The sequence below is a fragment of the Caloenas nicobarica genome, chromosome 6, assembly GCF_036013445.1.
Source record: "Caloenas nicobarica isolate bCalNic1 chromosome 6, bCalNic1.hap1, whole genome shotgun sequence".
Lineage (NCBI taxonomy): Eukaryota > Metazoa > Chordata > Aves > Columbiformes > Columbidae > Caloenas > Caloenas nicobarica.
In genome coordinates, this window is record NC_088250.1 from 8,797,747 (window position 1) to 8,813,024 (window position 15,278).

General features: G+C 40.7%; 1 protein-coding gene across 1 annotated transcript in view; it reads right to left on the reverse strand.

Moving 5' to 3' along the window:
* UBE2F (ubiquitin conjugating enzyme E2 F (putative)) overlaps positions 1-9,250 on the reverse strand; it is an 84,331-nt gene extending 75,081 nt beyond the window's left edge. The window contains exons 1-2 of the mRNA XM_065637787.1: positions 9,165-9,250; positions 6,482-6,615 (exon numbers count right to left, since the gene is read on the reverse strand). Coding sequence (XP_065493859.1) covers positions 6,482-6,599 — 118 coding nt within the window. The 5' untranslated portion in view covers positions 6,600-6,615; positions 9,165-9,250. The remainder of the gene's footprint in view (positions 1-6,481; positions 6,616-9,164) is intronic.
* Positions 9,251-15,278: the final 6,028 nt, after the last annotated feature.

Below are 15,278 nucleotides of genomic sequence, written 5' to 3' on the forward strand. Positions count from 1 at the left end.
GCAGTCAAGAGGGCTTATTGCCAAGAAGCGGCAAACCCGGGAGCACTGAAAGACCCTGCACCCAGTCTGATAAGCCATCCTGGGGAGGTCTGAAAGGCCACAAGTGCAGACACGCGCCAGAACTTCTGCAGGGAATAAACTCGGGTACAATGAACCCAGACCAGCACCCAACCAGCCAGTCCAGTGTTCCTGAAACCGCACATCCAAGGGGCAGGTACATTGGCAGAGTCCCTCTCTTGACCCAGTATACACTTGCTTGAACAGTTCCAAATGCTGTTTTAAACCATAAAGAGAGTAAAAAGGCAAGGGTTAAACTTAAACTTACTACAGACTTTGGAATAGTTGAATAAAACTATTATGTCTCAGAAACAGCTTAGTAACTCCATAAAACAGAGGAAAGATAAGCCTACACAAGCACCCAGAGCTATTTATAAATGATTTCACGAACAATAACTCTCCCTGCCCATGACAATTCCCAGGACAGAAATAGGAACACACACTCCTGACATGTGTACAGGCATATGGTTTATGAGACCCACGTGAATGTTATATTCAGTAACGCACAGACTATAATCACGTTGTTCTGCTCCCTCCCCTTCCCCCACCCCAACTCAAGAGTCAGAATATAGAAGTGCTTTGTTTACTAGCCTTGCCACAAAGAGTCAGGCCATATGCTTCCCACTGAAGTTTTCTATAAGTACACAAAATGAAAGCATCCTTTCCTCAACTGAAATTAACCTTCTCATCCACAGTAATACTTACTTCTCTCTGGTTTTCTTCAAAAAGGCCCCTCTCCTGTTTAGGTCCCTGTTTAATGTACATCTTTAAGACTGATACATACGAAGAGTTTTGTAACACCTTGACAATCTGATAAAATCTCAATTTTCTAAGTATTAATTCTAGCAGTATAATGCTGTTTGCCTCCTAATTTGTATCCATCTATCCTTATAGCTTTCCCTACTTAGCTCCTACAAACAGTACAATGGCCCATATTGCTATTAGAAGTCAAATGAGCTGGCTAATACTGCCAGTTTTTCAATAGATTAAGAGATGTGTATTTTATTTCCACTTCCAAATGTTTATTTTAATCAAGATACTATCAAATCACATGCTTCAGCTTCGACACGCTCTTGCAAAACTTATTATCCTGACATCAATAACTAGGAAAGTCACTGTGGCTGGAAATCTCTAACGGAATATATCACTAGAGCTCCCTTTGTTCTAGAAAAAGTCTTAGTAATAATTTTTCAAATTAGCTTCAATTCTGATCGTGTATTTTTAGCTTTACAATATCTACCAGAGTTACAGTGCAAACATTTTAGCGTAAACTACTAGTTCCCTCTTTAATAAATATAAATCACTCATTTATCAAGAAGCTTTCCATCGTCTTTTTCCAAAATAAGGGATTTCATTTTGGTGAGCGGAAAAGCATAATTAAAAAGGAAAAGCTTTATGAATAAGTTGTGCAATGTGCAGAAGTTAATGCGGCATTTTTAAATCTATGCCTCACATAATTTCAAGGGTGTTAATGAAGAAAGCTGCTTTCTTCAACTCTCAAAAGTATTTTCTACACTCTCAGTTTTGTTCACCTGTTATTGTGAGAAGGGATACTTCTGTATCTGAAGGCTTGAAGAAAGCAAATACATGGCTTCTCATTCTTATTGACAGTGCACATGTACCTCATCTTTACAATCAGTTTCCTACTTCCTTCTGCAAATGCACACCTGAAACATTTTCCGGTTACACAAATTTGGTTGTAAAACCCACAAACGTTGAAGACAAGTGACGAATAAGCCATCCTAACTCATTTTCTTAGAGATTAAGTTTTTTTAAGATGTCACAATCAAACCAAACAGCACTGGTAATATGAAACTCGGTGATGTTTAGGTGTGCTATAGAAAAAGCATTTCAAGGGATAACTTCTGTGATCAGTAAGCGTGTACATTGCTTCTACTACTGACATCCTGGCATGTTCTTTAAATCAATTTAGTAGTCGCATTAATTATAAAATATTAAACTTAAACAGGACTTTGGCTTGTCCTGAGCCCCTTTCAGATTTTCAGAAAGGATCTGCCTTTTCAAGTTCAGCACTGCATGGCTTAGAACATCCTGCAGGACCTGTCACGTGGCCTCTATTACTAACTTCATTATGTTCCCCCTTAGAGATGAATTTTAAGCTGTTTTAACGTCAAAAATTGCCTCTGCAGCACAAAACAAATTGAAAGTTGCTAAAGCAAGTGTACTTCTTGCTCTATTTTAAGTGGTGTATTAGGCCAATAGAATTAGGGCCCTCCCCTCCAACTGAGCCTATATTGAAAATCCAGTGAAACCAGAGACGCAAGAATGAGTCATACTAAACTTTTTAACAGAGTTGTGTTTTATTAGAGCCTCTCTCCCTGCCAGAGAGGCAGTAGAGCCCCTTCAAGCATCATTTCTGTCTATTCTTCCTCTCCACATCAGTATTTGCTTTCTACCTTCTCCAGGTATTCACATTTCCTCAGTTCTATTTCTCTTAGTATGTGTTAGGCCCTGCTTGATCTCTCTCCCGTCAACTCCTCCTTGGCCCAAAAGCCTCTCTCCAAGAACTGTCAGCCCAAATTACTAGTCCTCACCCTTCCACACCCTCAGACACGTCCGCCCTCAGTGATTTCCAAGTGGTGGATGTCTTCGTGTGACTTCCCAGGGTTTCAGATCAGAACTACCACCATGTTCCTCACCCCAGACACATGTGCCCTGCTAACCTCTCAAGTGCGCTCCATTAGTTGCTGAGATAACCAGCAGGGAACAGGCTGCTACCAAGTCCTGTTTTGCTGCTATGACTAATACCCCAGAGGACAAACAGCTGGAAGAGCAATTCCAGCTGTCTCGGAATTACTTTCCTACATAAAACTTTAGGGATAGAGATTTTTTTCCTTTACAAATATGTCCATGAAATAACCCAACAAAACAGTGCCCTGATCCATGAGTAATATTTGATTATATAACAATACTGGACATGTAAGCAAAGGCACAGCTTAGAAAAACTAACAAAGGGCACCAGTATTTTAAGAGTAACTTTTTCAGAGGTAGGAAAAAGACTGTTTAATTTGCACCCATCACTGAAGTCAAGGACAGCACCTGACAACACTCAGCTGATAGCTCACATACTTCCAGATTTAGTAAGAGTATTTCAAATGACTTTGAATTTTCTTCTCATCCATATGCTACAAATAGCTAACATCATACCTAAATTATGACTTATTTGTCCTATTTTAAGGCGATATCGGTTAGCAGACATATGTAGTTGCTCTATGCCAAATTTTTAAGAGCTTGTAAGCATCATCTACACTTATCAGTGGCTGTGGTCATGGCCATCTACCCCATAATCAAAATGTCATTGATCTATTTACCAGTCAGTGTACACAATACGTTGGAAGACTGCAGGGTTATCGGTGTAACAACACATCCTTTAAAGGGGTCCTGTAATGCCTCCTCAGACTGAACTCTATCAACACAAACAAATCTGTCTTTAATTTACCTCCAGATAAAAACCAGACATTATCTATGTCTCAGTGGTACCTCTAGCAAAACTAACAGATATCTGTCTGCAGAATTTATTAGACTATCACCAATTTACTGCAGATCAGGAACAGGATAATATCTCTCCAGCACACTATCATCACTTAATCAGGTGAACAGCTATTTTACCTTGGTTCACACACTATCACCAGCTCCCAAGGCCAGGCAGGATCTAAGATACTGCGCCAAAAACCACCCTCAGCTAAGCTTCCAGGTCAGCCTCCCATGTGTGCAAGATGCTGTGAAGGATGCTGTACAGACCACTTGCCTGCTGTTCTATTGACTCAGAAGCTATAGACCTATTTGAGGCCAAAAAGGATCCAGGTGTGCTACGGAAAGAGCACAGCTATCACTGAGCTTTCTGTAATATGTGACCAGAGTCTCTTTTTCTTTCAACTCGGTGGCTTTACACAGTAGAATAAAACCACCACCACTAACACAATCAAGAGGTAAAACTGAACCAGCACTAACCTCAGCACAACTGCTGAGGCAAACAAGGACAGAACATGCCAGGCCTTTTCTCATCTCCTCCTCCTTCCATACTGATCACCACCATTTTTCTTTTTTTTTTTGTAGGACAGATTATTTTTTCATTCATAGTTGCCAGGAGATTGATCTGATTGAGCCTTTCACCCATTCTGCAACTGTCATCTTTTGTTTGTTTGATAACTCCAGCCCAAACAAACATCAGAAACAACTTGTACTTACAACTACTCTTACAGACTCCCACCAGCTTTGTTTCAAGTCTAATACAACAGCCTATGACAGCTTCATACAATCAACCAGTAAAAGGCATCCTTTAGCAGGCAGCTCTTCATTCCCTGTGAAACTTATTCCTGCAGATCTAGACAACGTGACCTAAAATAACTGTCAACATCAGAAGCCCACCTTACTCAGGCTCTCAACATTGAAGGTGCTGCTTTGGCTGACCTAGCTTTAAGAACTGGACCAAGTTCTAGAAACTTTTGTAATTGAATGGTCTTTATTTCAAGTAGCTTAAAAGAGAACATCCCCAACAAGCCTTTTTTACACTGCTAGATTTTCCCCTCACTTTCAGTACAGTTATACCAAAGTGATCTACTTCTACTGTCAGTTCCCATTTTGGTCCAGAAACCATTCTAACCAGACTGACAGCCGCTCCTACAACTCTTTTTGGAGGGCCACGTGATATAACTTTCACGCACCATCAGATCACAATCTAACACTCACACTTGTCAGAATGATGCAGTGACCTGCTTTTAACATCTGTCAGTTTGGGACTCAACTCGTTCAATACTTAGTCTGCGCTGGTTTGCTAATGGTAGCCATAGCAATTACAATTACCGATTTTTGTAATGGTTACAGTTCTTTCTTCCCATGTAGAGATAGGTTTTAGTCATAAGAGTGAAAAACATGATTACTCTAAGGGCACAGCAGAATTTCTTATGGCACTTCACACTATACCTGGCATTGTAGCAGAAGTGTTTTTATATTACTTTGCTATTTTCCCCTCAAGTCTACACTTGTAGGTTAATGAAAATCTCAGATTATATATATTTAGTAATTTGGCTTTGTAGCTAAGCCTGGTTAAAGAGCTTATTTCTCCTGCCTGATATCTTTCCCTCTCAGAACTGGAGCTGAGAATTTCCAAACTGTAAGTCTAAAGCAAGCTCTTTGCAAGAGTTATCACAGCAGGATTTAAAGTGAATGAAAATTCTCTGTCCTTAGAAAAACGCAAAGAGAGAAAACTGTGACCGTAACATTCCTACAGTCTAGTTGAGGCACTTTGCAGCACACCAAGGCAGCAGCGTTCACAGGGGAACCTTGTTCCAGTATACAGCTATACAGCAGAATCTACCCTAATTTGAAAAAGCTGTATGTAACACTGTGATTAGGTAATACCATCCAGGGAAATATACCAGTGTCAGTCTCAAGCCATTCTGAAATAAGACCAGGAAATGAGTACATTTCACTTGACTGGCATGAATCCTAACCACGACAGCTTCCACAGCAACTGCAGTACATTTGCTGTTGATCTTTTTTAGCAGAAACATCAACCTAAACAACATATTTCTTGCCACTAGATCAAACTGCACAACTCAAGCATTAAAACGCTCAACAGCTATCAGAGGGAGGAAACCTGAGTTTAAGCTCAAAATAACTACAAAGTGTCAGCACCTATGGAGTTTTAAATACAAGATTATCTATGCTACAGAAAAACTGAAAAATCAAGAAAGAGGTGTCCCTGGTATTACTAAAAAAGAGCTTAATTTCCAGCTCACAAACTAATTCATTTATCTAGAACTGCCACAAAGTAAAATGCTTTTTTCTCAACAACGGAGAGTCAGCAAGGAACAAACTTTCTTGAACAGACCATGGAGCACTATTAAAAAACAGGATGCTGGTTTTTATTCACTGCTTCATACTCAACTTTCAGTGCCTCCAGGCCTAAGAAAAATATCACTTTGCTTTACTTTTTTAAGCATTTTAAAGTTTACTGCCTCTGATCTGTACTATTAAAGGACACTCATGTTACTTTTAGGACTTTCTTTCCAGTCACAAGCAGTTATGTTTTTGCTCAAAAAATACCTTTCTATCAAGTCAAATCTGATGTTCTCCTCCTATGTATTTAGTGATACTTGTGACAATTTTTATCATAACATTTTAATTGATGGCAGTTTCCAATGATGGATTCATTTGTGAGAGTAAGGAGAAGGCCTTTTAGGTTTTGCATTAATCCACAAAAATAAGTGTCTTCCAGGCAAAGAGCTGTTGGAGGTGTGATGTACACCAATATCCACTCCACAGTATAAATCATGAGGTAAGTCACAAGAAATCTAAAAAATAGTTCTGGAGATAATTTTATACACAATTTAATATTGTGAGCTGTCAACACACCCGCAAAGTCTAAATCCCCAAATACTCAAATAAAAGTTCCTTTCACCTTTAACAAGTAATTTATCTCGTACAGACACCCTCCGAGTTGAATCAGAAGGTGGATTGGATGCACGGGGTCCTCTGACACCATCATCCCGCTTCAGCTTGCTTGCCAGAGTTAACATTACTGCTGTCTTCAATCTAGAACACAAATATTAGAACAAAGTCAATTACCAGAATTAAAGCACTATGGCAAAACCAAAAAACACAAAAACAAATTACAGTTGGTTCCTTATTCAACAACTATCATCATACCCTTAGCAGTCAGAGAACATGATGTATACAGTTGACATGACTGCAACTAAAGATGAGGATGGCCTAAAGTACTTGAAAAATGAGAGTTTGTTTCAGATACAAATACTGAGAGTTACAGCACGTTAGGCCACGAGGAAGTTCAATTTTGCTGGAGAAAGGTCAGACTTTCATCATTGTTCACAATCCAATTTCACTGCACCATGTCCTGCAGTATACCACTGCTTGACATCGCTTCTTTGAAAGAATTGCTGTGAAAACACCTCTGCCAGATCCCTGGCCAGACAACCTGCTACAATGATTCGCATCCACATTTCACATGACAGCATTCAGAGCTACTTCTTGGCTGGACAAAGAAAAAAAAAAGGGGGGGGAGGGGTAACTCTAACACTAGTAAGAGAGCTTTGAGTCAGCTACCAAAACATAGCGAAGGAAACAGATCTTAGCTGCAAATAGCGCAATTATCTCTGCAGCTGCGCAACAGTACACTCTTCACACTGCAGAGCAATGGTGGAGAAAGTTACATATGGAGATTTGGTAACTAAAATGAAAATTTTTTTTGTTGTGTCAGTCCTTCACTATAGAAGATACCTGCACTGATAATGCCAAAGTCATAAAACCAAAACATTCAGTCTGTCATAGCTTAATACATTTTGACAGTACTCCTAGATGAAGGCAACTCATTCTTAACAGTTTGGCCAAAATCAGCATAATGCTGACAAGATCCATACCCTTTAGGCTCCAGCATCACTAAAATGATAGGAGAAATGTTTATCCTTTAGTCATGACAGTTAATCCAACAAGATAAAAGTAAAAAAACTTGTAAAATCAGTATATAGTCTTTACATGAACTAGCTTGCATAGAAGACCAGACAGGTATGATGCAGCAGTTACCAAGACATGAAACAGATGCCCAGGTAACATCAGCTCTGAGTATGAATATCTCATCTGATTCTCTGTTTTATAAGGCAAATGATAATGTCCAGCAAATGACTGAGATGACGAGGATTACACTATAAAACCACAAGACTCAAAACAAAGTTTATCTTTGTCAGCTTCAGCTCTATGTATCTCAGTGTTTCCTCTCCTCTTGTAAGGAAGCCCTGAAATTAAGTTTAACAGGTCCATTGCAACAGCAGTCACTTTGCTTGTTAATTTTGTCTCGCCCCAGTGAAAACAGGAGATAAAGCCTCCAGCCTGACAAACTAGTTGCTACAGCACTGAAATCCCTATTGCTTTCCCAAAGTTGTGAGAAAGCTGACAGATTTATACCAAACATCAAGCCAACACCAAAATACTGGTGAAGGGGCAAGGAGAAATGAAACAACTGATGTGACACTTAGATGTGGAGAAAAACAGATAAGTGAGTAACAGGGTTTAAAAAAAAAAAAAAAGGAAAACATATTTCACAACAGTATGTAACAGTTGAAACTCTGGTAAGATCTACAACAAGGTCAAGTTCTCCAAAGTTGACAAGAATGTTTGTTAGCTTCAAGATCCAGATTAAAAACAAAACAAAAATTCAGGGAAAATGTAAATCCTGCTTGCTCAACTGAAACATTTAGTAGGCTCTTTTTCTCCCACTACCCCAGTGAAAGAAAGAACAAGCACACAAAAGTCTTTTTTTTTAATTGGAGAAGAGAAAGGCAACAGCTGGTTTTAAAAAATAAAAAAAAAAAAAAGAAGAGGGAGTAGGGGAGTCTGGGAAGTGCTGACAGAGGGTCCTAAAAGAAGAAAAAAATAGAAAAGAAAAACTGTAGACTGCAGGCAACCCTTCCCCCCCAAAAAAAATAAAACAAACCCCCACAATTTTTAGGTACCAAGTCTAAATAAAATTAACTAATCAACTTAAATGGGAATCAGATGCCTAAATAATTTTATAAATCTGTTTCCTCACTGCTTGTCCTAGAAAACTAGGAAACCAAAGAGAAACGTGACCAGCGTGGAAAAGAGATGATTCGCTCCAGCTCTACCCCAAATTTCATCAAAGAAGCATAGCGGGGAACCCCCGAAACTAGCTAAGGGCACGGGGAAAGTATAGCTCTACCTCTGCACGGCACCGGGAGCCGGGGTGCTGTCCTTATTCACAGGGAAGGGCGAGCCGGCCCCGGGATCGCTGCAGCTCCCTGGGGAGCGGGGGCAGCGGGGCCGACAGGGGGTGGAGCCGGGGCCGGGAAGCCCCTCCGGACGGAGGGGAGGGGATCGCTGGCCCCTTGCGGTGGGGCTACAACCCTGCTGGGCCAGGGGGTGGAGCGGGGTACCGGGGCGGGGGAGCGAGGTACGGGGGTACCCCCCCGGCGTCACTGGGGCCCCGAGGCCTGTCGGGCCGCGGCCGCCCCGGTAGATGTGGGGGCACCGGGTAGTGGAGGGAAAGGGCCGAGCCTAAGCTGAGAGGCCCAGCCCGGGACCGAGGGGGAAGGAGGGCGGCCCGCACTCACCTGAGCGCGGCGTCAGGGCCCGTCTCCCGCGGCCAACACCATCCCGGGGCTGGCCCGGGGCGGGGGGGACGCGGCGGCTCCTCCTCCCTCAGCGCCGGCGACGGAAGTGGGCAGCGCGAGGGGCGGGGCCGCAGCCGCCCGTCAACAACCGCTTTATCGGCAGAGCGCGGCGATCTCGCGAGAGTTGGGTGGTGGGCGGTGGCAGTGGAGTTCTCGCGAGAGTTGCAGGACGCCGGGGCTGCGGTGGCGTGGTTCTGTGGCTCCGGGAGCGTGAGGACGCGGCGGTGCTGCTGGCAGCAGGGCGGCTGGGTGCTTGGCAGAAGTTCTTACAGCTCGATAATAATGCCGATTCTTGTCCGCCGTGACCCGCCCTGGTCGGTCTCTGCATCCTCATCCCCCAGGTGCCGGGGCCGGTCGTTCACCAACACGAAAGCTGTACACACACTGTGTTCGGAGCTCTTGCTGAGCACCAAATTCGGAGTAGGACAAATGTCTTCTATCCGAAAAGACAACTTCACTTAAACACAATTGTTCTGGTAAACAATTCGCCGGTTTTGCTCGAAGCATTCTTTACAAAAGCATATTTTCTGAACAAATACTTTCATATGGAATACTTGATTCAGTAGCTTTTAAAGCAGGAAGCTGAGAAAAAAAGAAATTTGACTTAAGTGCTTATTGGATCCCAAATAATTCTTCATTTTGCTCAGCATGACATCATTTATTCCATGTTCTGTAGATTAGAAACACTATGTTCACCCAGTTCTACTCATCTCCATGGAACATAACGTTTGTCCGCAGCTGCTCCATGAACAGCTGTGTTTCTGCAGCTGATGCGGCAAAGCCAATGAGTGCACTGTGAACACAAACACAGAAATAAAGTATGTGAACAGCTCTACCAAAACTGATACAGTTTGAGTTCATTAAAATACTGTAAAAAATGAAGAGGAAGCAAATCGTACTCCCAGAAGAGCAGTTTTATACCCAAGCACCCTCCAACTTTCTGTAAATACAACTTACTGCAAAGGTGACGATGGGTCTGCCAAGCCACACGTCCCTCACCAATACCCTTCAGCACATCGTCCAGTCTAACCACAACCAACAAATTCAGCCAACCAAGTTAAGCAATTATTTAGCTTGCTCCTCTGACTGACAGAAAACCATGCTTTTGTAATCAGGTGTGTCTAGATAACACGTATCACATACAGCAACTTCCCGTGGATCAAACAGACCAGTAGGTCTGGTCAGTTTATCTGTGCAAGTTTTAACTGTGCAGGATCACGTGAAAAGTTTTATCAGTCACTGAAGTCATGTAAAATTCTCACTCATCTAACTTTGGAAGAGCTTGTGTCCACAGAACTCAAGCAGGAACACATCTGGAACACTTCGTTCACTTATCTTGGACGTAACCAGCAACATGAATTCATAGATTTCAAGACAGAATTGGTCAAGTGTTTCTGCTTTTCCTAGCTGAATTTTCCAATTCTGATAAATGCAGGAAATCTAAACAGTTTGATTTTTTAAAAATTGTTTGTTTGCTTGTGCCTTTCAGATTTTTTGTTTGTTTGTTTTTTATTTCTTTTTACAGCCCAGGGAAAACCAAGCAGTCACATTTCACTAAAGTTTCCAAATATTTTTAAAAATAAAAAGCACTACAGGAAATCAAGTTCAGGGAATACCTAGCTGTTCTAGTAGAAACACTAGAGTATTGGGCACTAAGGAAGGTCATTTGAAAAGGTGATAGATATTTAAGCACCAGCACAAAAGGGAATGTGCAACAGTGGTAAGTGGTGGGCCCAAGAACAACCTCAAAACCTCTGACAACATACCCACGAGTGGGTTGGTACATTGGAAATCAAGTGTTTAGATAATTTAACTCTCACTTTCAGAAGTCACACTGGAGGGGAAAAAAAAAAATCAGGAAAGCCACTGTTACATCTTAACTATTCGGTGTCGTGTCCAGAGCAAAAAAAAAAAAAAGCGAGATTTCTCGAGTAATGTAAGTGAAATTCAATTTTGAAAGCTTGGGAGAAAAGGAAGGGGAAAAACAAGTCATTTTAATATGCTGAGCCACTGAAGACAACAACTATCTTGCTGTACATAGTGCTATATTGACAGTTTCAGTTAATCCGCTGTTCAAAGCCAGCATAGACAGATGAGATGGTGGCTTTAAAACACTTGTAACACTTCCTAGGGAATATCTAGTAAGAGATTATCTGGTACCAGCTAAGAAGCATCAGCTTGTTTAAACTGCCCTTTCCCCTTCCCTCCCACAGCATAACCAACCATTTACACTGCTCCAGATCAAACCCAGAGGCCAAGAATGACATCCCAGACTAATTTATTTCCTCACTCCAGTAAAACTACTCTCCTTAATGCTTACTCCATTAGCATGTTGTCAAGACTAAGTCAGCAATATGAAAATGGATGTCTTTCAGAAAAAAAGTTTCCAGAAAAAAAAAAAAAGGCGAAAAATAACAAGTTCTACAAAACTAAAAAAGCTTTTTCTTCTCCTTTGTTTGCACTCAGTTGCTCTCCAACTGAGTCTCCAGGTATATTGCCATCTAGTTGCGTAGCGTACAGCTTTACACCACACCCTCCGGTGTACATTACCATTTCTTCTTTATTATGGCAATTTCTAGAGTCTAAGAGTACCACCGTGACTGCCAGATGTATCCAGTGTAGCACCTGAGCCATTAAAATAGCTTTCCAAATAAAGTGGTAAGTGGACATGTGCAAGTACCTTCCCATGATCTCACCTACCACTTCAAACCTCAGAGCCCCCCAAGCTCCCTAGCGAACCTCATGCTTTTCCATTGTCAAATCTGCTAATGTAATTTTGTTGAAATTCAAATGTTCATATTCATGTATACAGCAGCAGGTGCTCAGAAGAATACCAACACTGTATGACTTCTAAGTCATACAGTTAAAATCTTTCCATACAACATCCATCTGTCACCCATTTAACCAGCCAGATCTTTGTTTACCCAATCTGAATGGAAACTACATTCCTAGTTTCTTTTTTTTTCCCAGCATGATTTATATGAAACTGTAGTCACACAAACTTATTTGCTTATTTTCACAAGGCAAGCTGTTTTAATACTAATGTAGTTCAACAGTAAAATTTTTAAAAAATTATTAAACAGAATAAACGAAACAAACAAGGTAACTAAAACACACAAAACTAATGACCACAGAATGCTGTTTGGGTAGATAGAGCAGTTCACCACTTACAAAGAAACATTTTGTCATAGGCAAAAGTTTAAATATTTCCCCTTTTAAAAAAAAAAAAAAAAGCTAAGAAGGTCTCAGAATGCTGCATTATTAACAGTGGGGCAAGAATTCACATTGGCATGGCTAATGACAATGTACCGTGTCCTTGTCTGAGGAATCATCGTCTCCCCTTTACTACACCTACCTACAACAAAAGCGAACTAGACTTTCTCTCAGCTTTGTGAAGTTAATTCCTTGCTCAGGACAACCTGGCTCTTAAGAAAACTCCTCCTGTAATGCATTTGACTTCATTTAAAAAGGTATCAGTTGTTCAGTTGTAGTCTTCATATGGAAAACATCTGACCTCAGTTAATTCATTACAAATTACTTTGGTTGCACTTTAAAACAGTATCTTTATGTAAAACTAATTAAAGACATCTAAAGATTGGGCATGGGGGAAAATATCATACGACAGGGAAAAAAATGAAAAATACATTCCTTAATGTAGTAAAACCTAAGGTAGATGATCCACTGAGGCCAAAAGAAAAATTTCCATATTTAAAGTTTACTTTATATTTTACAAAGAGGAATTTCTCATATTACATTTCCTTCACATAAACGAAAATAAGCCTGCATTGAGGGTACTACTTGAAGTAAAACAAACAGAAAATCCCAATCCTGAATTATGTATTTTTACCAACAGGAATATTTCCACAGTGAAAAGTACACACAAAATCTTTTCAGGGTAGGCGTGATTGAATAATGCTGATCTCACCAGTTTTCCATTACCAGATCGAGGTCTAGAAGAGCTCAGGGAGCAGGCTGACAAAGGCACTCTCTCCATTACAGCAGCAGCCTGGCAGCATGCATTAACGTACTATCTGTTGTACATCGAGGTGCAAAATTATTCTGAGATCCAAAAGTCCCTGGCTAATGGCCCAGTAAGTACAGATTTTTCAAACTAGATGGAAGGGACAGTCTCATTTACTATCAATTTTCACGCTAGTTAAGACACACAAGAGCTGTCTTCACCACTCATTTCTGAGTTTTTAAACCCTTTTTGGCCACCTCTGTCCATAAGCTAGAGGAGCCATTTAACACAACAGTAATCTCTGACCCTTCTGTGATACGTGGCTTCGAGTCAACTGCAAAGATGAGAGAAGCGAACCACCATCACCACCTTCTGCCACATGCCTGAAGCTGCATCTTCACTCAAAATCATAATTTCCAAGACCTGACTAGGGACAAAGCATGCGAATCTCAGCCTTTAAGCAACTTGAGCTACAAAAAGACCATCAGAAGCCTTTTTTATTTCGACATTGTACAGAAAAAAACACAAACACTTTGCTTCCATCTCTTCCTTGTCCTCAGTCCAGTCTTACTTATTTCAGAACTTCTGTGTTTGACCTGGAGCCTCTAAGCCTCATCAGTCCAGTTCCAGGATTTCTGTGTTTTGGCTTTTAAACCATAGGACACAAGACACATTCACGAAATTTTCTAAAGAGGAAAAGGTCCCTACAGATCACAGAACTGACCATACATCCCTTAGTCATGTTATCACCTGCATACTTAATTTTCTGCTACACATTTCGTATTCACTATAGTACAATGGGAATACAGACAATGCGATTTCATAGAGTGAAAGAAAAATAGCTTTCATACAAGATCTGTATCAAAACACTGTATTTTGTTTACCCCTGAAGATCCTTTATTTGTATTGTAAATTTCTTTAACATTCACTAAGTCATTAAAGTAAAATTAAAAAAAAAAAATAGGGTAGTTCCATGTTCAAGAAGAAGTCAGAAGATTCAATTTTAGAGGTAGTAAAGCCCCAAAAAGGGGAATTTTCCATGACTCTTCTCCTAGTTCTTCTTTTGTTTAGTATATAGCACATAACTTGGGTATAAAAGGCTGCATGCTGTTACTAAAAGGAAAGTTGAGCAGCTTGTAGCAACAGAAGGTTCCCACCAGCAAATGATAAAAAAGATTACAAAAGAAGAATTTTATTGCTGTCTGATCATTGCAATGACAACACTGAAGCAGAGCAATTGTCCCTCGCCTTTTTTTTTTTCTTTTAGGGAAGTTTTTCATATGAAGAGTAGCTATATGCTTCACCCTTTATGACTTACTCTAGGCAAAGAGAAAACACAGTCAAGGGAAAAATCCTAAGATAAGCTCTTCCTCAGTGGCACAGCTATACTAGCAGCACTTAACAAAGTGTGCAGACAGTGTAAACCAACTAAAAATCCCTAGGTAATCAACATAAGTCTGTCAAGATCAGAGAAACTGTATTCTCACATACATGCTCCAGCTCAGGCCCCACGCCCCTTAAAGTATGTTTGTGTTTGAATTTTACCAAGTGCACATGCAATCGATGGTAGCAGCTTATCGTCTTCAATGGGAGCAAATGTAGGTCATTCCAGGTACTTCCAGGAAAACTATTCCTGGAAATAGAGCACCCACAAAGAGATTTTAACATAAGCCATAGTAACACAATTATGTTCTTGTTCAAGTCATGGTTATTTGGCACTTAATGAAAACAGCATTCTAGTTCTGTGTCCGTTGCAGAAGTGGTTGGGACTCAGGACAAGGTGGTTATTTCCCCAGTGATTTGATTACATTTTTGTTCTAATTATTTTTCTTCAACATCTTTTTGTCCTTTCCTCTTTGACAAGATTCTTGATGATAGTTTCCAAAAGAGCATTTTTTTCTGAAACTTTAGATCCCTTGAACTACTGGGCTAGTCTCCACCTCGCAAGTGAACTTTTCTTTGGTGACCATTTCTCAAAACGTGCACCTCTGCCCGCTCCTCCCCCAAAATCAACATCCTCAGCAAACACAACACGTCCCAGAGGAACTAACTTCTGGAACTATTGTGCAGAATTCCAGAGCTATCTTCCATGA